The 26,741-nt window shown below is 40.3% G+C and overlaps 1 protein-coding gene across 1 annotated transcript; it reads left to right on the top strand.

The window, feature by feature from the left end:
* Window positions 1-17,463: 17,463 nt before the first annotated feature.
* On the top strand, window positions 17,464-18,249 carry LOC129033557 (elongation factor 1-alpha 1-like). Its single transcript, XM_054482296.2, has one exon. The coding sequence runs from the start codon at window positions 17,499-17,501 to the stop codon at window positions 18,105-18,107; it is 609 nt and encodes a 202-aa protein (XP_054338271.1). The 5' UTR covers window positions 17,464-17,498; the 3' UTR covers window positions 18,108-18,249.
* The last annotated feature ends 8,492 nt before the right edge of the window (window positions 18,250-26,741 follow it).

Here is a 26,741-nt window from a genome sequence, read left to right as displayed (position 1 = left end):
GGCCAAGTTGGAAATGAAGGCTGTCAAAATTTTCATGCTCAGTAGTTGGATCACACCTGTGAATAGCCACTCATTACACTCTAGCCTAGGCAACATAGCAAGCTCCTATCTCAAAACAAACAAACCTTTGGGAGGCTGAGGCAGGTGGATCACAAGGTCAGGAGATTGAGACCATCCTGGCCAACATGTGAAACCCCGTCTTTACTAAAAATACAAAAAATTAGCCAGGTGTGGTGGCACGCACCTGTAGTCCCAGCTACTCAGGAGGCTGAGGCAGGGGAATCGCTTGAATCCGGGAGGCAGAGGTTACAGTGAGCCGAGATCATGCCACTTCACTCCAGCCTGGTGTCAGAGCAAGACTCTGTCTGAAACAAACAAAAATCCTAAAAAACAAATTAAAATAAATAATTATGCTTTATATGTTCACCTAGATAAAGAAAAAACTTGGCCAGGCGCAGTGGCTCACAGTTGTAATCCCAGCACTTTGGGAGGCCAAGGCGGGTAGATCACCTGAGGTCAGGAGTTCGAGACCAGCTTGGCCAATATGGTGAAACCCCATCTCTACTAAAAATACAAAAATTAACCAGGAGTGGTAGCATGCGCCTGTAATCCCAGCTACTCTGGAGGCTGAGACAGGAGAATTACTTGAACCAAGGAGGCAGAGGTTGCAGTGAGTCAAGATCGTACTACTGCACTCCAGCCTGGGCGATAGAGCAAGATTCCGTCTCTGAAAGAAAGAAAGAGAGAGAGAGAGAAAGAAAGAAAGAAAGATCTTGATAATTTTGGCAGAGAACTGGAAATCATGATTTTTTAAAAGAGCATATTTAAAAGACACTAAATAGAAAATTTGAAACTAAAAAGTAAAATAATTAAAATTAACAACTCTGTGGATGAGATTTTCAATAAAGTCGACAAAGCTAAAGAATTAGTGAACTGGATGATAGGCAAGAAGAAAATATCATGAATAAAGCGTGGAGGGAAAAAGAAGAAAAATAAAAATATAATAGAGAGAGTAAGAGTCATACAGCATAAGATGATAGAGTCTAAAGTATGTTTTTATGAGCCTTAAAAGGAGAATAGAGAAAGAATGAGGCAGAATCAATATTAGGAAATATAATGACTGAGAATGTTCCTGCACTGAGGAAAGACATAAAAAGACAAATTGAAGCAGTCCTACAATCCCAAGTAGAATTTTAAAAGCCTGACACCTATGCATACCAAAAACTGGTGGAAACCAAATGTTCTTCAGATTAAGAAAGTGAAATTTTAAAGCCAGATTTTAGAAAAGACATTATCTTCAAACAAGCAGCAATTAAAGTGAAATCAGACTTCCCAATAGGAATAGTAAAAGCCAGTAAAAAAGGAATGATAGCTTTAAAGAACTAAGAGAAAATAATGCCAAAGTAGAATTTCACATCCAGTGAAGATATTCTTTAAGAATAATGGTGACGCTGGGCACGGTGGCTCATGCCTGTAATCCCAGCACTTTGGGAGGCTGAGGCGGGCAGATCACGATATCAGGAGTTCGAGACCAGCCTGGCCAACATGGTGAAACACTGTCTCTACTAAAAATACAAAAATTAGCTGGGCGTGGTGGCACATCCCTGTAATCCCAGCTACTCAGGAGGCTGAGGCAGGAGAATTCCTTGAACCTGGGAGGCGGAGGTTGCAGTGAGCTAAGATCACCCCACTGCACTCCAGCCCGGGTGACAGAGTGAGACTCCATCTCAACAGAAAAAAAAAAGGAATAATGGTGACATAAAATATTTTATAATTTATTTTTTAAATGCGAAGTATCAAATATAGACAAGACATAATAATGAAAAGAAAGCTTCCAAACAATCATATAAAAGAAAATCTTCATGACTTTAGTACAAGGAAATAAGATGCCTTAAATGAGATTCAAAAACACATATCGAACATGAAATTTGACTGCACTCTGTCTTTTCATTAATAAAAGTTAACCCAATAAGTTAATGACTTCTATTAACTAAAAGACAGAGTGGTAGATGCTATGATGTTCAGAAATAAAGAATTTATTATTCCAGCTTCTGGGAGAGCCACCAGAAGGCATTGCTTAGCTCTCAGTCCCTTTGGGGACTGCCTCTCTTGCCTCCTTCAAAGGGTGGCCTCCATCCCATGATCAACAAACATGAAGGTATAAAGTCCCAGCTCCTCATTGCAACTTGGAATTGCTTTGAAGGATAGAGTCAGCTGAAGTTCCCATTGAGACTACAGTGCAGCTCTCCCTGCTTTCTTCCCTTTCCTTCCTTTCCCAGGTGTTGATTGCAAAAGTACTTTCAAAAAAACTTCCTGCACACTAGTCTCCATCTCAGAATCTGCTTCTTCGGATATCCAACCTGTCACAGTAGATAAGCAGGCCTTGGAATGGGAGAAGAGTGTGTGTGTGTGTGTGTGTGTGTGTGTGTGTGTATGTGTAGAAAAACAGGAGGGATTGATTCGTAGTTGAGTCATTTGTTCTTGATTGTAGCACTCAACCTGCAAATTACATTCACCTCTTGGTAACAAAGGGGCAACTTGCCTCTTCCCTGACCCATTTCACTCAGATGGAATTATTCCTGGGTAATCCTTATCTATATATCTGCCAGCAATTGCCCCTTTCCTTTCCCATGGTAATATGTAAACTCTTTCTTATCAAGAATAACTGGAGAATGATTTCTTTAGTTCAGTTGCATAGCCATATACAATAGAGAACCTCTGACTTTTCAATGGATTTGATATATTCTGAAATCCAGATCAATATCTCACATTATTTAACTTGTCTGTGATGATCCCAAAGGCATTTGAGAACATTATCTGGCAGTGTCTCAGGGTTACTGATTTTCTCTAGATAGTATTAAAATTTATAGGTTTGTTAAGTCTGTCCTAACCCTGGGTGTTCATTCTGAAAATAATTTATTTGAATCAGCAGGTTTTGATACATTTTTCTCTATGCCATTCTGTAGTCTCAAAATGAATAAAACAGGAAGATTCCTTTTGCTCATCCATAGTTTCTGAATTGTCAGTAATAAAAATGTATTACTTTTGTAAGGAAAGTTATAAAATTCTAACAAAAAATTAAAAGTAAAATATAGGGTGTTTAGATCTGAAGTAAGCAGGAGCTTTAAGACATAGTTCTCCTTGACCCCATGTCTTTAAGTGGTGATGCAGGGTGGCCTGGGTGGATGCTGTGCATGCAGTGGGCATGCATTACAATAGAGGAACCTCATGCTTTGGAAACCCAATCTTTTAAAGGAACTGCTAGTAAACCTGCCCTGGAGGGAGACATTATTTTCCTGACAGCAGAGAAATCTATCCTCACTCCAAAAAGGGACAGTATCTTACAAGATATTTTGCTATACAAAAAGGCAAGAAAAGTTAGTCCAGAACAAAAGCAGTCAATGCCTTCACTCAGAAGATGGGTAGAAACATTAGAGATTCATTGAGACTTGATTCTCAGGAGGTATACATGTCTAAACTAAATAAAGACCTTCTACATACCAATATGAAAAAGATAATCAGTAGAAGGATGGGCAGAGAATATCAGCAGACAACTTTTGAAAGAGGAAGTCTAAATGGTCAAAAAGTGAATGAATACATGCTCAACTTCACTAATAACCAGGGAAATACACATTAAAGCCATGATAAAATATCACTATAAACCCACCAGAATGGCTAAAACTTAAAAGACTAACAATATTAAGTGTTGGAAAGGATACGGAAGAAGGGAACACTTATACACTGCTGGTGAGACTAAGTGATCCAATCACTTTAGAAAACTGTTTGGCATTATTTACAACAGTTGAAGATACAAATATCCTATGACCTACCAATTCCAATCTTAGGTATAAATCCAATAAAAATGCATGCATGTGTGCACCAAGAATGTTTATAGGGACATGATTCATAACAGCTCTTTTATGGGTTGAATTGCACCCCCCCAAAAAAGAAAATATGATGAAATCTTATTCCCTGGTATTTCAGAATGTGATCTTATTTGGAAATGGGATGTTTGCAAATCTAACCAAGTTAAGATGAGGCCATTAGGGTAGACCCCAGTCCAATATGACTAGTGTCCTTATAAAAAGTGAAAATGCGTACACAGGCACACACAGAGGGAAGATGATGTAAAGCCACACAGGCAGAATACATGTAACAAGGATGGCAGAGATTTGAGTTATGCAGCTGGCAGCCAAGGAACACCAAGCATTGCCAGCAAACCACCAGAAGCTAGGAAGGTCAAAGAAAGATTCCCCTACAGGCTTCAGAGAGAATGTGGTCCTGCTAACACCTTGACTTCAGACTTCTAGCCTCTAGAACTTTGAAACAATACATTTCTATTGTTCTAAGTCACCTGATATGTGGTACTTTGTTGCAGCATCCATAGAAAACTAATATAAGCCCCAAACTGGAAATAATATCTATCAATATCACATCAATAGTAAGAAGGCTAACTTCAATCAGAAATAACAATTTCTGAAATAACAATAGATAGAAATAGCTATTTAAAAATCACAGTTATGACCTGGGAATGACGGCTTATGCCCATAATCCTAGCACTTTGGGAGGCCAAAGCAGGAGGATAACTTGAGGCCGGGAATTTGAGACCAGCTTGGGCAATATAATGACACCCTGTCTCTAGAAAATAAAAAATAGGCTGGTTGCAGTGGCTCACACCTGTAATCCCAGCACTTTGGGAGGCCAAGGCAGTCAGATCACTTGAGGTCAGGAGTTTGAGACCAGCCTGGCCAACATGGCAAAACCCTGTCTCTACTAAAAATACAAAAATTAGCCAGGTATGGTGGAGCATGCACCTGCAATCCCAGCTACTCAGGAGCCTGATGTAGGAGGATTGCTTGAACCTAGGAGGCGGAGGCTGCAGTGAGCTGAATGAATAAATAAATAATAAAATAAAAAATAAAAATTGCACCTACACAAAAAATCATGAATGCATCTGACAAATAAGATGTTTACCATAAGAAGCCAGACACAAAAAGAAACATATTATATGATTTCATTTATATGAAGTTTAAAAGGTGGGCAACTAAACTATAATGTTTAAAAATGCATGCTTAGGTGGTGATGAACTGTAAACAAAAGCAAGGACAGGATCACTGCAGAAGTCAGGATACTGGGTATTTGGGTGGGAGTAGGTGGGGGCAGGGAAAGAATGAGGTAGCAGCTGAATCAGGGAACTGGAAGCTTCTGGGATACTGGCAATATTTTGTTGATTGATCTGAGTAGTGGTTACACAGGTGTTAACTGAGCAATATAATATTATTTTGTGTGCTTTTCTGAATGTGTGCATATTTCACAATTTTAAAAGTTTTATACAACTATTGTTTAAGTCACTTATAAGAAGAGCTCATAAAAAAGAAGGTTATTTTGTAATTTTCATTCAACAGCATCCTTACTGAGTCAATGGCTTAAAGTCATTCCATGAATACTAATACCCAAGCATGTTTTTAGATGTTTCACTCTTGAACTTGATGCCATTAGATATGGCATAAAGAAGTGATTTCTTTGGCTAGAGAAGTGTAATTTGCAAACCATTATAAGAAAGAGTTGACTTCTTTCATGACACCATAAGGAGCTTTGCTGACCTGCTTCCCAATGAAACTGGTGAAAATGACCAAAAAAAAGTAGTCATTTAAAGTCTCTGGAAATGGTTCCAACAACAAAGAACAAATGAAGAAACATCTATTCAAGAAAACGTGTAAAAATTTGATAAAAGAAAGCAAAAGTCTATGGTAGTTAAGACCCCACCACCCCAGCTCAGTATGGTGGAGACTCCACTCCAGACTGCTACAGCTAAAAAAGCACAGGTCTCCTTCTCACCACAGTTTCTGAAACTGCCTTTGCAAAATTATGACTGAGATAGTGAAAGAGATCTAACCTAACTGACTTCATCTTGCTTTTAACGTTTAAGCTGTCCTTGTTCCTTCCTGGACATGGGCTGAACTAACTTTGGGAGGAAGTTAGTTTATAGTTTATAGTTTAAAACAAAGATGATAACAGTCCTTTCCCAAAACAAATCTCCTTGCCTGGGGACTAGACTGCCTTTGTAGGACTAACAAATTAGCCACAAGATTAGAAATTATGGTTTAGGAGTCATGCCGCTGGAGTCTGGAAGATGAGGCTGTAAAACCTAGATAATCAACTCCTGCACAGAGGGAGTGCTTTCTGGGTAATCACCAAACTTCACATACATCTGATGAGTCCCAGTAAAAATAGTGGGCCTTAATGAGCACTTTCCTTTCCCTTTTTTGGGGTCAAACTAAGATAAGAAAGCTAGAAGCTTGCATGGGGGTGGGGGGATGCCTGCAGCTGCAAAGAGGTACCTAGAACCAGGCATAGAAATTCCCCTCCTCTTTTTAACTCACGCAGAGTGGGAAGGAGATATGCAGCATAGGAGCAGCCCAAGCTAAGAACCCACCTGCATGATAAAAGAGTGGGGTGGCGGCTGCCAGAGATTCTGCTCTATGCAGATGGCACACCTGATCCCAACCAGTTTTTCGTGCCCTACGTAGATAAGATACCCCCTACCCACTAGCTCATTTATGAAACACCTTACATTTTACTGCAGTATAGCAACCCATATATGACTCCTCTCTGTAGCAGAGAGCTGTTCTTTTCCTTTCATCTGTTAAATTTCTGCTCTAACCTCACCCTGCGTGTGTCCGTGTTCTTGATCTCCATGGCCATGAGACAAAGAACCTCGGGTGTTATCCCAGACAACGACGCTGCTTCAGAAAGAGCCAGGGAAAAAGGCAGCTGACAGGAGCTTGTCCAGGAGCAGAATAAATATCAAACACTGACTTCAGAAACTATTCTTTCAAAGGAAATACAATTTCATCGGTTTAGATTATAAAGCTATTTATGCCCCAGGGCACTGTTAAAAACAGTGGAGCAATCAGCAGGCAATTAGTGAAGATTTAACATCTAGGTGTGGTCAGAGAAAGAGAAGTGGCCTTTACCAATATCACTGTCATCCCAGAATAACTGTAGGCATACCCAAAACTGTCTTTCTGAGGAGCAACGTCAGAGGCTTCATTAGCACTGTGGGGGTTGGGGGAGAGTGTTTAAACTTTACTAGAATAATCCAGCCAGCCAATAAACTGATAAATAAACAAATAGCAACAGCAAGCTCTGGGGGTGGAGAAACTGGTACCCAGAATTGATATAACACATAATCTGAAAGGTCAAATTTCCAACAAAAAATAACAAGGTATACAAAGAAACAGTAAGGTATGATCATATACCAGATTAAAAAAAAAACAAAAACAGGCAGCTGGGCATGGTGGCTCACGCCTGTAATCCTAGCACTTTGGGAGGCCAAGGCAGGTGGATCATGAGGTCAGAAGATGAAGACCATCCTGGTTAACATGGTGAAACCCCATCTCTACTAAAAATACAAAAAATTAGCCAGGCATGGTGGTGGGCGCCTGTAGTCCCAGCTACTCGGGAGGCTGAGGCAGGAGAATGGCGTGAGCCCGGGAGGTGGAGCTTGCAGTGAGCCGAGATGGCACCACTGCACTCTAGCCTGGGTGACAGAGCGTGACTCCATCTCGAAAAAAAAAAAAAAAAAAAAAAAAAGCGGAGCGAATAGCTCTGACAAGACGTCTCTGGCTAGCAAAAGACCAAAAGACAAATATTTACACAGATTCCAAATATGTTTCTGCCACTTTGCACGTTCATGAGGCTATTTACAAAGAGAAAAGACTTTTAACTGCTGAAAGTGAAGAAATAAAGTACAAGGAAGAAATTCTATGGCTCTTAAATGCTGTATGGGCCCCAAAAGAGGTGGCAGTGATGCACTGCAAGGGGCACCAAAAAGCAAGAACACTAAAGGCTAAAGAAAGTAGAAAGGCAGACAAAGAGGCAAAGCAGGCTGCAATGACAACTCCACCTTCTAAAGAAAAAGCCTTAGCTATGCCTTTCCTCCTGGAGATTCCCCTCCTGGAGATCCCAAGCTACACTCCAAATGAAAGGGCTTAGTTTGCCCAGAAAAATAAAAACTACATTGAAAAAGGATAGTAAAAATTCTCCAATGGGAGGCTAGCCATACCTGAAATGGTGGCCCCCAGATTTGTAAAAGAGTTCCACCAAGGAACTCATGTGGAGAAAAACAGCACTAAAGACATTATTAAGGCATCATTTCTATATGCCATGGCTCACTGCTATTACTCGAGCCATTTGTAAACAAACAGTGTTTAACTCGCACTCAGAACAATCCACGACAAAGGCCTACTTGGCCCCCAGGAGATCAGAAAACAAAAGCTATGCCCTGTGAAAAACTGCTTATGGACTTCACCGAATTGCCCTGAGAGGGAGGCTAACAGTACATGTTGGTGTTCATTTGCACCTTTTCAGGGTAGGTCATGGCCTTCCCCACCTGGACAGAGAAGGCACTAGAGGTGACCAAGGTGTTAAGAGACATTATTCCCAGATTTGGACTGCCTCTAACTCTAAGATCAGACAATGAACCAACATTTGTGGCTGAAATAGTTCAAGACTTAACTCGACTATTAAAAATAAAATGGAAATTACATACAACCTACAGGCCGCAGAGCTCAGGTAAAGTGGAGTGCATGAACACTCAAACAGCTGCTGAAGAAATTTTGTCAAGAAACTCATCTAAAGTAGGATCAGGTCTTGCCCATGGTCCTCATCCAAGTCAGGTGCACCCCCACCAAACAAACTGGGTATTCGCCCTATGACATTTTGTTCAGCCTGCCACCCCCCATCATAAGTCAGATTAAAGGTAATCTCTGTAAACTAAGAGAACTAACTTTAAAAAGGCAAATGCAGGCTTTAAGTACAGCCATGTAAAAGATGCATGGCTGGGTATGAAAAAGAATGCCTATAAGTCTAACAGACCCAGTACACCCTTTCAAACCTAAGGACTTTGTTTAAGTTAAAAAATGGAATCCAACCACTCTAGAACCCATATAGGATAGGCTCCATATTGTAATCATGTCTACTCCCACTCTGTTAAAGTTGCAGGTCTCACACCTTGGATTCACCATAGCCGTCTGAAACCAGCGGCAGCAGTAACTCATGATGATGACCAGTGGATTAACCAACAAGACCCAGATCACCCCACCCGAATAGTCCTATGGCAAAACCCAACCACCGGTAAGAAGGACAACTGCCCTGCTCTGACCACACCGGAAGCTGGTCAGTCTACACATGGCTAAAGCTTGAGGATCCTGCAAGATCTGCTCTAGTCACATCCCAGAAGCTGACTAGTCTATGCACAGCCAAAGTTGAGAGGACCATCTCTGGATAAGTAAATGTAAATACAATTTATAAGCCTAGTTATAATTCTGTCAATACTGATTGTTCTGTTGTTATGTTATTACTGCAAATGCTGCAAATATCTAGGCCCAGAAGAAGGTTTGCCATGCCCATGTGTAGTATAAGCATGTTTCTATTACATACACTAATGTTCTTCCCATTTCTGCCTATACTGAAAAAGGAGAAATCTCTAGAAAGATGCCCACACTGTGTACACACTACCTGGGTAAGAAATACCTCAGTTAAAACTCTACTGTACCATACCTACTATAAATATACAGAAACCAAGTTAGGAACCCGCACATACAACCAGGCCACCTATTCAGTCTGTGACCCAGGAAATAAGCAGCTATATGTATGTTATAACCCTTTTACCCTATGAATTCTGGTTTGAGGTACCCATTAAATCAGAGAAAAAAAAAAAAGGAGAGGTTATAGCTTGAACCAAAGAAGCCCCTCCCTCCTATAAAAGGCCTATTTCCTTGTACTTTGATGCCTGCCATGCCACGTATGTTCATAATCATAAAAAACCAGAAGCAGTCTGCAATGGTTTAACACAAGAGAGGCTTAGCAGCAACAGTCCTAAACATCTGTACAGAAAACCACAAATCGGATGCCCACACTGTGACATTCAGTGGTCTATGCTAACACAGCTCCAACATTTATATTCAGGAAGGATTGCTCTACTAAGTAGTACGTCAACCAAACCAAATTGTAAGATAAGGACATGCAATCCTTTAAATTTTACTACCTTAAAGCCAGATCTACTTTTTTGATCTACAGGACAGACAGCACTATTACGAGTTGATAGATAAGAAGCAGGCCTTGAAGTTCCACTACTGATTGTCAAAAAGACTAGAAGGACTCAAATGCATCCAACCCCGCAATTCCAGGTCCATAAGTCATTCTATAAGCATTTTGATCAGCCAGTGCCTGAGCTTCCCCCATTAACCAAAAACTTATTTGCTCAACTAGCTGAAAACATAGCTGGCAGCTTAAGAATTTCCTCATGCTATGTATGTAAAAAAACTAATATGGGGAATCAGTGGCCATGGGAGGCAAAGGAATTAATGCCTTGAGATAACTTCACTTCGCCTAACCCTGCCAGTGAACCAACAGCCTCAGCCAGTGTTTGGTTGTTAAAAACCTCCATAATTAAAAAGTACTGTATCGCCCGATGGGGAAAGCCTTTCACAGAGGCAGTAAGAGAAACAACCTGCCTAGGGCAACAGTATTACGATAAGACTAAAAACAAAACTTTATAGAGAAATGCCCAGAATGACTCCTACTTACCAGATCCAAACCCTTTCTCTCAATTCTTTACTCTGAGCCACTCTTGGCATCAGCTAGAGGCTCCAAATGCTTGGAAAGCACCCTCTGGCCTATATTGAATCTGTAGAGCATGGGCGTATCAGCAACTGCTGGCCAAATGGACAGTGGCATGTGTGTTAGGAACAATCAAGCCATCCTTCTTTCTAATTCCTCCAAAGCAAGGGGAAATCTTAAGATATCCAGTTTATGATAAAAATTTTAAAAAACTAGAAGAAGCATAATTACTAAAATAGACACAAATGTCAAAAAGATGTGGACATAGGAGACTGAAAAGATAATGAATGGCCTTCTGAAAGAATCATTAAATATTATAGGCCAGCTACCTGGTCGCAAGATGGGTCATGGAGATATCGCACCCCAATCTATATGCTTAACTGCATCATAAAGTTGCAGGTAGTCCTTGGAATTATAACCAATGAAACATCAAGGTCACTAGATTTATTGGCAATACAAGCAACACAAATAAGAAATGCTATATATCAAAATAGATTAGTTTTAGATGACCTTTTAGCCTCAAAAAGAAGAGTATGTGGAAAATTTAATTTAACCTATTGTTGCCTAGAGATCAATGATAATGGCCAAGCTATCATGGAAATCACAGCTAGAATGCGTGAGTTGGCCCATGTTCCAGTTCAGACTTAGTTTGGGTGGTCCCCAGATTCCTTGTTAGGAAAATGGTTCTCAACCTTTAAAAGATTCAAAACCCTCATTGGTAGGTTCTTGCTTATTCTTGGCATCTGCCTCATCCTCTCTTGCCTTTTACCTCTGTTTATTAAGAGTATTCAGTCAACTATAAAGGCAATAGTAACCCAACACACTACAGCGTAGTTGATGGCATTAACCAAATATCAGCCGCTGCCAGCAAAAGAAAAAGCTCAGCTCCACAGAGAGGCGGCAAAATGTAGTGCTTTCTATTAACACTTTAGTTATAAAAAGCACCAAAGAGGGGAATGGAACAGGAACTAAAAGAAATTAAGAAATTGTAAGCAGAAACTCAGTTGTATGTAAGAAAACCCAATTCCCCCAGAGAAAAAGAAAGAACTAGAGTCCTCCAACAAATTTACAAGAAAAAAACAAACAACCCCATCAAAAAGTGGGCGAAGGATATGAACAGACACTTCTCAAAAGAAGACATTTATGCAGCCAAAAGACACATGAAAAAATGCTCATCATCACTGGTCATCAGAGAAATGCAAATCAAAACCACAATGAGATACCATCTCACACCAGTTAGAATGGTGATCATTAAAAAGTCAGGAAACAACAGGTGCTGGAGAGGATGTGGAGAAATAGGAACACTTTTACACTGTTGGTGGGACTGTAAACTAGTTCAACCATTGTGGAAGTCAGTGTGGCGATTCCTCAGGGATCTAGAACTAGAAATACCATTTGACCCAGCCATCCCATTACTGGGTATATACCCAAAGGATTATAAATCATGCTGCTATAAAGACACATGCACATGTATGTTTCTTGCAGCACTATTCACAATAGCAAAGACTTGGAACCAACCCAAATGTCCAACAATGACAGACTGGATTAAGAAAATGTGGGACATATACACCATGGAATACTATGCAGCCATAAAAAATGATGAGTTCATGTCCTTTGTAGGGACATGGATGAAGCTGGAAACCATCATTCTCAGCAAACTATCACAAGGACAAAAAACCAAACACCACATGTTCTCACTCATAGGTGGGAATTGAACAATGAGAACACATGGACACAGGAAGCGGAACATCACACACTGGGGCCTGTTGTGGTGTGGGGGAAGGGCGGAGGGATAGCATTAGGAGATATACCTAATGTTAAATGATGAGTTACTGGGTGCAGCACACCAACATGGCACATGTATGCATATGTAACTAACCTGCACGTTGTGCACATGTACCCTAAAACTTAAAGTATTAAAAAAAAAAAAAAAAAAAGTAACTGCCTGTTTTTCTGTGGCTAGTGAGCCTTATCTCTCCTCCTTTCCCAGGCATTGTGAAGACCCTGTTTCCCTAGCTGTGCAGCTGCAAGGTCACTACACAGATAAACTCAAGTCGCAAAACATGTTTTTCCTTGAAAAGTAAGAAATGATAGAATGCATGTCTCAATTAATTGAATAACTGTCTCTGTTTCTCGCTTCTGTAATATGCTTCCCCCTGCACAGATCTCCCCCCACCTCATGAAATGCTTAAAAGGTAACAACTCTTTGTTACATCCAAACATCCAAAGGGCTCAGTCCTTTGGATGTTAATCTGACTGGGCCGGTGCACCTAAATAATAAATATCCTCCTTGCCGGGCGCAGTGGCTCACGCCTGTAATCCCTCGTGAGGCCGAGGAGGGCGAGTCACAAGGTCAGGAGATTGAGACCAACCTGGCTAACATGGTGAAACCCCTTCTGTACTAAAAATACAAAAATTAGCTGGGCATGGTTGCAGGCCCCTGTAGTCCCAGCTACTTGGGAGGCTGAGGCAGGAGAATGGCGTGAACCTGGGAGGTGGAGCTTGCAGTGAGCTGAGATCGCGCCACTACACTCCAGCCTGGGCAACAGAGACTCCGTCTCAAAATAAAATAAAATAAAATAAAATAAAATAAAATAAAATAAAATAAAATAAAATAAGTAAATAAATAAATATCCTCCTAAACCCCATCAGTCTCTCTGATTCCTTATCAATCTGGCTACTGTAGGATCTCCATCTGATACCAACAAAATTAGAGTAAGGTGTCATAAGTGTGGGGAGAAAAGGGAGCTGACAGAATTTAGAACCCCAAAAAATCTTAATTCAGTCCTGGATCCTCTCTTATATTCCCTCAAGATCACATCAGATGCTGGTGTGTGGGAGTTGTTGTCTCACTGGCTCCAGAATATGCAGACCTCTTGTCTTCACTAGTTCCTTCTCCCCCTCCACAGAGGGCATTCTCATTGTAGATAGGAAAAATCATTCCTACTGTCCATTTCTTTAAGATTCTTCCCGTGTAAGTTTGGAGTTGTATAAAACAAAACTCAGAAAGATCTGTAGGGTCTTTCTATTTTTCTGCTCTGCAACATTCTAATGGTACAGCATAGAAAGATAAAGGGTGAATTTCACTGTGTGTAAATTATAACTTAGTTTTAAAATGCAACCCTTCTTACAGATCACTTGAGGTCAGGAGTTCAAGGCCAGCCTGGCCAACATGGTGAAACCCTGTCTTTACCAAAAATACAAAAATTAGCCAGGTGTGGTGGCACATGCCTGTAGTCTCAGCTACTGGGGAGGCTGAGGCAGGACAATTGCTTGAACCCAGAAGTCAGAGGTTGCAGTGAGCCAAGATCGCACCACTGCACTCCAGCCTGGGTGATGGAGTGAGACCCTGTCTCAAAAAAAAAAAAAAAAAAAAGTAAATAGAAACAAAAAAATAATAAAAGCAATCCTCCTCTAGAAACAAACATAAAAACTCTTCAACACAGAAATAAAACCCTACAGAGCCAGTCCTGTACACCATTCCTCCTCACATTATCCCACTCCTCTCATTACTTGCATTACTTGTGACATTTCAGCCACTCTGGCTTTTCTTTAAACCTGAGAGATCTCCATTATTTATTCAAATAGTTTTTCCTTTCCATTTCTCTCTGTCTCTCTCTCTCTCTCTTCCCTTGAACTTTAGTTATCTAGGTGTTAGCACTTTTACTCTCTCAACCTAAATAATAAACAGAGAGGCTCTCTAAAAGAAGATATTTATTCAGGAATAGAACACTGCAATAGAAATACATGTGCCATAGTAAACTATGTGCATGTGCATATTCAGGGAGGTAAAGAAAGACAAAGGTTCTTAAAGGAAACATGAGGAGGATTATATAATTGTTTTGAGATAATTATCCTTGGCTACAATAATCAATACAAGGTGATGCTAGTTTGAGGTTAAACAGGCAATTGCTGGGCAGATATACTCAAAGACGTATTTTTTTGTGTAAAGATGTGATGGCTTTGGTGCAAGCTTGTGGTTTCTGCAGAATCTTTTGTGATAGCTCTTTCTATCAGACATTTATGCATGAGAGCCCTCCCTTCATAGACTTCCCTGGCTCTATTTGTCAGGTTTTTTTTTTTTTTTCTAACACAAGTGACTGCATTTTGATTCTGACAACTTTCACATTTCCCTCTTTTGATCAACATCTTTCTTCGAAACCATCATTGATCAATCATCCTGTAGTTAGGTTTTGATTGCCCCTTGATCCTGGAATGGACCTGTCTTGGTTTGGACTGGTCTAGTGCAGTGAGCAAAGATTGCACCACTGCACTCCAGCCTGGGTGACAGAGTGAGACTCTGTCTCAAAAAAGTAAAATAAATTTAAAAAAAAGCAAACTAAATTCAACAATACACTAAAAAGATCATTCACCAGGATCAAGTGGTATTTATTCCAGGGATGCAAGAATGTTTCAATGTATGCAAATAAATAAATGTGATACACCAAATTTACAGAACCAAGAACAAAAACCATATGATCATTTCAATAGATGCTGAAAAAGCATTTGCTAGAATTCAACATCCCTTTATGATAAAAACCCTCAACACACTGGGTATAGAAGGAACATACCTGAAACTAAAGAAGACCATATATGACAAGCTCACAGCCAACACTGAACTGAAGGTGAAAAAATTGAAAGCCTTTCCTTTAAAATCTGTAAAAGGACAAGGATGACCACTTTCACCACTTTTATTCAACATAATACTTGAAGTCCTGGCCAGAGCAATCAAGAAAGAGAGAGAAATAAAAGGCATCCAAATTGGAAAGGAAGACGTCAAATTAGCCTTGTACTCAGAGGGCATGATCTTATATTTAGAAAAACATAAAGACTCCAAAACTTGTTAGAACTAATACATGAATTCAGTAAAGTTGCAAGATACAAAATCATAATATGCATATGAGGTGGGGTGCTGAAGTCCCCTACAATTACTGTATTGCAGCCTATCTCTCCCTTTAGATCTATTAATATTTGCTTTATATACATAGGTGCTCCAGTTTTGGGTGCATAGATATTTATAATTGTTATATTCTCTTGCTGAATTTACCTCACTGTCATTATAGCATTTATATATGGCAACAACAAACAGTCTGAAAAAAAAAATCAAGAAAGCAATCCCATTTATAACAGCTATAAAGCATAAAATATACTTATAAATAAATTTAACCAAAAAAGTGAAAGAAAATTTTTTGCTCAGGATTGCTTTGGTGATTTGGCATCTTTTGTGGTTCCATATAAATTTTAGCATTGTTTTTTCTATTTCTGTGAAGACTATCACTGGTAATTTGATAGGGATAGCATTGAATGTGTGAATTTTCTTCTATATAAAATAATTATAAAATGCAGATGAAAGAAATTGAAGAAGACAGAAAAAAATGAAAGGATATTCCATGCTCATGAACTGGAGGAAGAATTATTATTGTTAAAATGACAACACTACCCCAAATGATTTACAGATTCAATGCTACCCATATCAAAATACTGGTGATTTTCTTCACAGAAATAGAAAAAACAATGCTAAAATTTGTATGGAACTACAAAAGATGCCAAATAGCCAAGGCAATCCTGAGCAAAAAGAAGAAAGCTGGAGGCATCACACTATCTGACTTTAAAATACACTACAACATTATATCAGCAAGGTACTGGCATAAAAACAGACACATAGGCCAATGGAAAAGAATGGAGAACCCAGATATAAATCCACACACTTACAGCCAACTCATTTTTGACAAAGGCACCAAGAACATGCAATGGGAAAAGGACAGTCTCTTCAATAAATGGTGCTGGGCAAACTGAATGTGCAGAAGAATGAAACTAGATACCTGTCTCTCACCATATACTGAAATCAACTCCAGATGGATTAAAGACTTAAATGTAAGGCCTGAAATTATAAACCCACTAGAGAGAAACATAAGAGAAACACTTGAGGACATTTGTGTAGGCAGAGATTTTATAGCTAAGACCTCAAAAGCACTGCCAACAAAAACAAAAACAGATAAATGGAACTATATTAAACTAAAAAGTTTCTGCACAGCAAAGGAAACAATCAACAAATTGAAGGGACAACCCACAGAATGGGAGAAAATATATGTGAACTATCCCTCAGACAAGGAATTAATAACCAGAATATATAACGAGCTCAAACAACTTAATAGGAAAAAAGCAAATAATTACATTTTAAAATGGGCAATAATCCTAGCACTTTGGGATTCTGAAGCAGAGGGATCATGTGTGCCCAGGATTTCAAGGTTATGGTGAACTATTATCATGCCACTGCTCTCAAGCCTGGGCAACAGAATGAGACCCTATCTCTCAAAAAAAGGGGAGGAAGGCGAAAGATCTGAATGGACATTTCTCAAAAGAAGACATACAAATGGCCAAGAGGTATATTTTAAAAATGCTGAGCATCACTAATCATGAGAGATATGCAAATCAAAACTACAATGAGGCTGGGCCCGGTGGCTCATGCCTGTAATCCCAGCAGTTTAGGAGGCTGAGGTAGGCAGATCGCTTGAGGTTATGAGTTCAAGACCAGCCTGGCCAACATGGCGAAAGCCGGTCTCTACTAAAAATACAAAAATTACCCAGGCATGGTGGCATGCACCTGTAACCCCAGCTACTAGGGAGACTGGGGTTGAGGCTGGAGAATCGCTTGAATCCAGGAGGCAGAAGTTGCAGTGAGTTGAGATCATACCACTGTTCTCCAGCCTCAGCAGCAGAGTAAGACTCTGTCTCAAAAAAAAAAAAAAAACCTACAGTGAGATACCATCTCACCACAGTTGAAATGGTTTTTATCAAAAAGAAAGGAGCTTTTTCACACTGGGTTTGCCACCAGAACACAGGTGTCGTGAAAACTACCCCTAAAAGCAAAAATGGGAAAGGAAAAGACTCATATCAACATTGTTGTCATTGGACACGTAGATTTGGGCAAGTCCACCACTATTGGTCATCTGATCTACAAATGCGGTGGCATCGACAAAAGAACCATTGAAAAATTTGAGAAGGGGGCTGCTGAGATGGAAAAGGGCTCCTTCAAGTATGCCTGGGTCTTGAATAAGCTGAAAGCTGAGCGTGAACGTGGTATCACCATTGATATCTCCTTGTGGAAATTTGATACCAGCAAATACTACATGACTATCATTGATGCCCCAGGACACAGAGACTTCATCAAAAACATGATTACAGGGATGTCTCTGGCTGATTGTGCTGTCCTGATTGTTGCTGCTGGTGTTGGTGAATTTGAAGCTGGTATCTCCAAGAATAGGCAGACCCAAGAGCATGCCCTCCTGTCTTGCACACTGGGTGTGAAACAACTAATTGTTGGTGTTAACAAAATGGATTCCACTGAGCCACCCTACAGCCAGAAGAGATATGAGGAGATCATTAAGGAAGTCAGCACTTACATTAAGAAAATTGGCTACAACCCTGACACAGTAGCATTTTTGCCAATTTCTGGTTGGAATAGTGACAACATGCTGTAGCCAAGTGATAACATGCCTTAGTTCAAGAGATGGAAAGTCACCCATAAGGATGGCAATGCCAGTGGAACCATGCTGCTTGAGGCTCTGGACTGCATCCTACCACCAACTCATCCAACTGACAAGCGTTTGTGCCTGCCTCTCCAGGATGACCACAAAATTGGTGGCATTGGTACTGTTTCTGTTGGCTGAGTGGAGACTCAAGTTATTAGTTTTTAAAATCAGTACTTTTTAATGGAAACAACTTGACCAAAAATCTGTTATAGAATTTTGAGACCCATTAAAAAGGTTTAATGAGAAAAAAAAAAAAGAAAGAAAGGGAATAACAGATATTGGCATGGATGTGGAGAAAGAGGAAACCTCATACACTGTTGATGGGAAGATAAATTAGTACAGCCATTATGGAAAACAGTGTGGAGTTTCCTCAAAAAACTAAAATATAGGCCAGGCATGGTGGCTCATGCCTGTAATCTCAGCACTTTGGGAGGCCGAGGCGGGTGGATCACCTGAGGTCAGGAGTTTGAGACCAGCCTGGCCAACATGGTGAAACCCCATCTCTACTAAAAATACAAAAAATTAGCTGGGCATGGTGGCAGGTGCCTGTAATCCCAGCTACTCGGGAGGCTGAGGCATAAGAATCACTTGAACCCAGGAGGTGGAGGTTGAAGTGAGCCGAGATGGCACCATTGCACTCCAGCCTGGGTGACAGAGCAAGACTCTGTCTCAAAAACAAAAACAAAAAAACTAAAACTAAAAAGTAGAACTACATATGATCCAGCAATTTCACTATTGGGTATATAGCCAAAAGAAAGGAAATCAATACATCAAAGAGGGATCTGGATTCCCATGTTTATTGCAGCACCCTTCACAATAGCCAAAATATGGAATTGATCTAAGTGCTTCTCAGTGGATGACTCAATAAAGAAAACAGGTACATATATATGCAATGAATCATTATTCAGCTATCTAGATAATGAAATCTTGTCATTTGCATCAACATGTTAAGTAAAATAAGCCAAGCACAGAAAGACAAATATCACATGTTCTTACTCATATGTGGGAGTTATAAAAGTGGATTTTATGGAGCTAGAAAGTTGACTGGTGGTTACCAGAGGTAGGAAAGCTATGGGTACAGGGGGAATGAAGACAGGTTAATTAATGGATACAAATATACAGTTAGATAGAAGTAAGGCATGGTAGTCAATAGATCAGTAGGGTGACTATAGTTAACATTAATCAATTGAACATTTCAAAATATCTGGAAAACAATAATTTGAATGTTCCTAGTGTAAAGAAAAGATGAATATTTAAGATGATAGATATCTAAGGATTCCTGCAGGTAGTTAGAAAGAGACCACAGACATTGAAGGAAGCTCACTCAGTATCTGCTCCTCACCCTGTCTCTCTGGCAAAGTAGTAAGTGAGGTGCTGAGCAGAATGAGCTACTTTGTGGTTTCCACTGTGAGCAGCCCTGTCCCTTATTCAGTGGCTTGTCCTGCAGTGGTGATGGCCGAATAGAAGCAGCTGTGGTCCGCAGCACTCACAGAGAGTAAGGAAAATTGAAAGTGGATTTAGCACCTTCAACTGAAATATCCAGGTTCTCACAATGGGACTGACTAGAAAATTAACTTGACTCAAGGAGAATGAAGAAAAGCAGGTTGGGGCAATGACCCACCCGGGAGTAGCACAAAGCCAAAGGAACCCCCACCCCCAGCCAAAGGAAGTGGTGAGTGATAGTGCAACCCTGCCCAGGAAACCATGCTTCTCCCACAGATCTTTGCAGCCCACAGACCAGGAGATCCCCTCGTGAGCCCACACTTCTAGGGCCTTGGGTCCTATACACAGAGTTGTGTGGAGTCTTGGCAGAACAGCCATTCAGGCACTCACAGAGACCCAAGACTTTTACATACTCTAGCCCCGAAATCCCTGGTGAGGCAGCAGATCTGTTTATACATTCCCCTAGGAAGGGAGCTGAATCCAGGGAGCCAAGAAGTGTCATTCTGCAGGGCCCACTTCCACAGCATAAGTTAAGACACACGGGCTTGGAATTCCAGCCAGCCAGTGGCAACAGGCTGAGCCCACCTGAGATAGGAAGGAGTTCCCGGGGGAGGGGTGGGCACTATTTTCATAGTGCGGACAACTAGTATTCCAGCATGCCTGCTCTGGACAGTGCAGGTGGTCAGGACAAGGAGGGGACCCCCTAATGCAGCACATTTGCCTTGCCAGATTGTGCCCAGACTGCCTCTTTAAGCAGACCCCGATCAAGTCCTCCTCACTGGGTGGGGCCTTCCTGTGGGAAGCCTTCAGCTACTTCAGCCAGTCTTATAAAGACCTGATCTCTCCCTGGGAGCAAACTTGGTGGGGGCAGGGATGGCTTCCATATCTGCACTTCAGTCGACTCAGCTGTTCAAGCCTGCCAGCTCTGGAGAGTCTAGGCATCTGGACAAAGAGTACCCTTGTCAACACAGCAAACCTGCTCTACCAAAAAGCAGCTGGACAGCTTCTGTAAGTGTGTCCTGAATTCTATTCCTCCTACTGGGTGAGACCTCCCAGAAGGGGTCTCCAGACACCTCCTACAAGAGTGTTCAGGCCAGGAAAAGTTCAGTAACCCCCTGGGACAGAGCTTCCAGAGGAAAGAGCAGGCTGGCATCTTTGCTATTTCACAGACTTCACTGATGATACTTCCAGGTACAGGAAAAACTGAGGCAACTAGGGTCTGGAGTGGATGCCCAGAAAAACCACAGCAGCCCTACGGTTGCTAAGTCAGTGCCCTGTTAAGAGAAAAGCAAACAAATGGAAAACTATGACAACAACATCAACCAAAAAGACCCCACAAAAAGCCCATTCAAAGGTCAGCAACCTCAAAGACTGCAGGCAGATAAGCCCACAAAGCTGACAGTGAATCAACAAAACAATTCTGAAAACTCAAAAAGGTGGAGTGCCTCTTCTCCAAATGACTGCAATAACTCTCCAGCAAGGGGACAGAACTGGACAGAGGCTGACATGGCTGAATTGACAGAAGGAGGCTTCAGAAGATGAATATTAATGAACTTTGCTGAGCTAAAGGCGCATGTTGTAACCCAATGCAAAGAAGTTAAGAATCATGATAAAACAATACAGGAGCTACTAATTGGAATAGCCAGTTTAGCGAGGAACATAACTGACCTCATGGAGCTAAAAAACACAACATGAGAACTTCACAATGCAATCACAAGTATCAATAGCAGAATAGACCAAGCAGAGAAAAGAATCTCAGAGGTTGAACACTATCTTTCTGAAATAAGACAGACAGATAAAAAGAAGAAAAAATAATAACAAAGGATTAACAAACTCTCTGAGAAATATGGGATTATGTAAAAAGACTGAACTTAGCACTGATTGGGGTACCTGAAAGAGACAGGGAGAACAGAACCAAGTTGGAAAACATACTTCAGGATATCATCCAGGAAAACTTCCCCAACCTAGCAAGACAGGCCAACATTCAAATACAGGAAACCCAGAGAACCCCAGTAAGATACTCCATGAGATCAACCCCAAGACACATAATCATCAAATTCTTCAAGGTCAAAATGAAGGAAAAAACTGTTAACGGCAGCTAGAGAGAAAGGTCATGTCACCTAAAAACGGAAGCCCATCAGAGTAACAGTGGGCCTCTCTGTGGAAACCCTATAAGCCAGAAGAGATTGGAGGCCAATATTTAACATTCTTAAAGAAAAGAATTACCAGCCCAGAATTTAATATTTGGCCATACTAAGCTTCAAAAGTGAAGGAGAAATGAGATCCTTTTCAGAAAAGCAAATGCTGAGGGAATTTGTCACCACCAGGCCTGCCTTGCAAGAGCTCCTGAAGGAAGCACTAAATATGAAAAGGAAAAACTGTTACCAGCCACTACAAAAACACACTGAAGTACACAGACTAGTGACACTATGAAGCAACTACATAAACAAGTCTGTAAAATAACCAGCTGACATCATGATGACAGGATCAAATTCACACATAACAATATTAACCTTAAATGTAAATGGGCTAAATAAATGCCCCAATTAAAAGACACCAAGTGGCAAGCTGGCTGAAGAGGAGACCCATTGGTATGCTGTCTTCAAGGGACCCATCTCACATGCAAAGACACACATAGGCTCAAAAGAAAGGAATGGAGGAAAATTTATCAAGCCAATGGAAAACAGAAAAAAGAAGGGGTTGCAATCTTAGTTTCTGACAAAACACACATTAAACCAAAGATCAAAAAAGACAAAGAAGGGCATCACACAATGGTAAAGGGTTTGATTCAACAAGAAGAGATAACTATCCTAAATATATATGCACCCAATACAGAACATCCAGATTCAATTCACAAAGCCAAGTTCGTAGAGTCCTACAAAGAGATCTGGACTCCCACACAATAATAATGGGAAATTTTAACACCTCACTGTCAATATTAGGCAGATCATCGAGACAGAATATTAACAAAGATATTCAGGACCTGAAGTCAGCTCTGGATCAAGTGGACCTGATAAAACAGAACTCTCCACCCCAAAACAACAGAATATACATTCTTCTCATTGCCACATGGCACTTACTCTAAAATTTATCACATAATCAGAAGTAAAACATTCAGCAAATGCAAAATAACTGAAATCATAAGTCTCTCAGACCACAGCGAAATCAAATTAGAATTCAAGATTAAGAAATTCACTCAAAACCACACAACTACATTGAACAACCTGCTCCTGAATGACTCCTGAGTAAATAATAAAATTAAGGCAGAAATCAAGAAGTTCTTTGAAACTAATGAGAACCAAGAGACAATGTACCAGAATCTCAAGGATGCAGCTAAAGCAGTTTATAGCACTAAATGCCCACATCAAAAAACTAGAAAGATCTCTAATTAACAACCTAACATTACAACTAAAAGAACTAGAGAACCAAGAGCAAACAAACCCTAAAGCTAGCAGAAGACAAGAAGTAATCAAGATCAGAGTTGAACTGAAGGAGATAGAGACACAGAAAACCCTTCAAAAAAAATCAATGAATCCAGGAGGTGGTTTTTTGAAAAAATTAATCAAATAGATAGACTGTTACCTAGACTAATAAAGAAGAAAAGAGAAAATAATCAAATAAACACAATCAGAAACGATAAGGGGGATATTACCACTGACCCCACAAAAATATGAACAAACACTGGAGAATACTATAAACACCTCTATGCACATAAACTAGAAAATCTAGAAGAAACTGATAAACACCCTCCCAAGACTGAACCAGAAAGAAATTGAATCCCTGAATAGACCAATAATGAGTTCTGAAATTGAGGCAATAATAAATAGTCTACCAACCAAAAAAAGCCCAGGACCAGATGGATTCACAGCTTAATTCTACCAGAGGTACAAAGAAGAGCTGGTACCATTTCTGCTGAAACTATTTTAAACAATTGAAAAGGAGGGACTCCTTCCTAACTCATTTTATGAGGCTAGTGTCATCCTGATATCAAAACCTGGCAGAGATACCACAAAAAAAGAAACCTTCAGGCCAATATCTCTGATGAACATTGATGCAAAAATCCTCAATAAAATACTGGCAAACCAAATCCAGACATTTATACAATCAACAAACATATGAAAAAAAAAAAGCTCAACATCACTGATCATTAGAGAAATGCAAATCAAAACCACATTGAGATACCATCTTACAACAGTCAGAATAGCAATTATTAAAAAGTCAAAAACAACAGCTGCTGGTGAGGTTGTGGAGAAATAGATACGCTTTTGCACTGTCAGTGGGAGTGTAAATTAGTTCAACCATTGTAGAAGACAGTGTGGCAACTCCTCAAAGATCTAGAGGCAGAAGTACCATTTGATCCAGCAATCCCATTACTGGGTACATACCCAAAGGAAGGTAAATCATTCTATTATAAAGATACATGCATGCATATGTTCACTCCAGCACTATTCCCAATGGCAAAGACATGGAATCAACCCAAATGCCCATCAATGATAGACTAAGGAAAATTTAGTACATACACACCATGGAATAGTATGCAGCCATAAAAAGGAACAAGATCATGTCTTTTGCAGGAATATGGATGGAGCTGGAAGCTGTTATCCTCAGCAAACTAACACAGGAACAGAAAAGCAAACACCACATGTCCTCACTTATAAGTGGGAGCTGAATGATGAGAAGACAAGGACACATGGGGGGAACAAAACCTACTGGGGCCTGTTGGGGGTGGGAGGTCGGGGAGGGAGAAGATCAGGAAGAATAGTTAATGGATGCTGGGCTTAATACCTAGGTGATGAGATGATCTGTGCAGCAAACCACCATGGCACACGTTTACCTATGTAACAAACCTGCACATCCTGCACAGGTACCCCTGAACTTAAAATAAAGTTGAAGGAAAAAAAAAAGATGATAGATATCCCATCAACCTTGATTCGATTCTGTGAATGTATCAAATTATCACACATACTACAAAAACATGTACATCTATTATGTATCAATAAAAGAAATACTGAGTTGAAATGATAAGAGTAGGAGGAATATATGGAAAGGAAGAAAGGAATACTCACATTTTTAGACATCTACTGTGAGCTAGGCACCTACTCAGCATTTTCTCACTTATTCTTGAAAGAATCTTTCCAGATTATTATTGTTAACCCAGGAGGCTGTCAAATTAGAAGTGAATCTGTGCCTCAAAAGTTAAAGAAATCAGTAACTAATAGAAATAATTGAGTTTGTAAGACGGCAGCTAAGAAAGAAATAATTTGTTGTTAACACTGAAACTCTCTCTGCTTATGAGATAAAGTAACTGACTAACACTAGTTGGAATCAATATGGCCAGTGCATGTCTGTGCAGAACCAGCTTGCTGACACCACCTGCCTGAATTTACATGAAATAATTCATACTAACTCCCCTCGAATTTGCACATGTGATCCACGAGGTATCATGAAGAGACAATTGCACATGCCCAGAGACTTTCCAGACCTCCACTTTTCTCCCACCAATCACCTAATCTCAAAATCCACCCCCTGAACATTTTCTAATAAAGATACTGCTTTGAAGCTAGCACAGAGAGACAGATTTGAGCTTCACACTCCTGTCACCTTGTGAGTTAACTTCCAATAAGAAGTCTTTCTTCTCTCAAAATCTGGTATCATAGTATTGGCTTCTAGTGCATTGGGCAGCAAGCTCCCTTTAACTTGATAACAGTCTCAGAGTAGAATGTCTTTAAAATCGTCTCTACCCTGCCTCCTGCATCGGCCAGCTAGTCCATGCTTACACATGCCCTGTGCTCTCTCGGCTTTGCTGTCCCACTGCCTGGTGTACAGCAGGCCATGCCCTGGAAGACTCAATTCTGACTGCAGCCAGCCCTATGAGAGGAGCCGCCACACTGGGCACAGCAGGATTGGATCAGCTCTGTGGTTGGGGTGAGATTTGAAGAGAGGTCTCCTCCACCTTCTGCCAGACTGCTGCCTGTCAAGACTGTTCTCTCTCTGACCCTAGCAAAGACTATTTGGAATAGCCAACACTTGTGAAGTGGAACATATTGCTGGATCTTGAATCATTCCAAGCTTTCCTTAGGGGACACTGCAAGGGATATATTGGAAGACCTGTCCTGGACCCTGCTCCTTTACTTACAAGCCAGGCTGAACTAACCTCAAAGAGGTAAGATAGGGATGATGAAGATGGTGATGATGTGCCATCTCTCCTCCCTATTCTATAGAATGGCCTGATATCCAATCTGTAACCTGCAAAACCTTTGTACACATACAAAGGTTATTAATAAAATAAACAGCATGTAGCCTTCTACTGGTAGTATAACTTTGGGCAACTTATTGAAACTTTTCTGGGCTTCAGTTTCCTTATATGTAAAATTGGGATAGTAATAATGTATTCCTCTGGTCTATGTGTTCAGGGTTTTGAAATGGTGTTCTAACATCACCTACTATTCACTGGCTAGCAGTACCACTACTTGCCTACAGTAGAATAGAAAGAATTGGAGCTCATTCCTGTGTGTATATATACGTGGTATGATATGAATATGTCTGTCAAAGAAAGGCTAAAGCACTGGTCCAGATTAAAAGAAACTAAAAAGACATGACATCTCACTGAAATATTAATATATAATTCTAAATTGGATTCTGGATAGGGGAGAAAATGCTATGGAGAACAGTTTGAGGACAATTGGTGAAATTCAAATTTGGACTGTATATGAGATCTTATAAGTATTAAAAGAAATAAAGCAGAAACATTTATAACAGTACCTGGGGTGTAGAAAGCACAGTAATTAGTCATTACCTATAGGATGTAAGCCATGTTTTGTTCACTACCATATCCCCAGAACCTAGAGCACATAATATGTGCCTAATTAATATTTTTTGAATGAATGAAGAAACTGGGCTCCTACAACAAGACAGAGCTAAGAACTAGGGTGAGGTGCCCAGGGCCAACTATCCTTACATGCAGGGACTGATTGTCATTGTTGGTTCCTAGTCATTGTTGGTTACCTTAGTGACCCTTGGCATGCAAAACATTCTAAGATTGATCCAATTATTCCAGGTACCTGGTTAACACAACAAAAATTCCTGGCAGCTCTACACATCAAATGCATTTGTAATTTACTAACTTACGATTGCTTAGTG

This window comes from Pongo pygmaeus, chromosome 2, assembly GCF_028885625.2.
Source record: "Pongo pygmaeus isolate AG05252 chromosome 2, NHGRI_mPonPyg2-v2.0_pri, whole genome shotgun sequence".
Classification (NCBI taxonomy): Eukaryota; Metazoa; Chordata; class Mammalia; order Primates; family Hominidae; genus Pongo; species Pongo pygmaeus.
The sequence above is the reverse complement of the archived record's forward strand: the minus strand, read 5'-3'. Positions and strand labels throughout refer to the sequence as shown.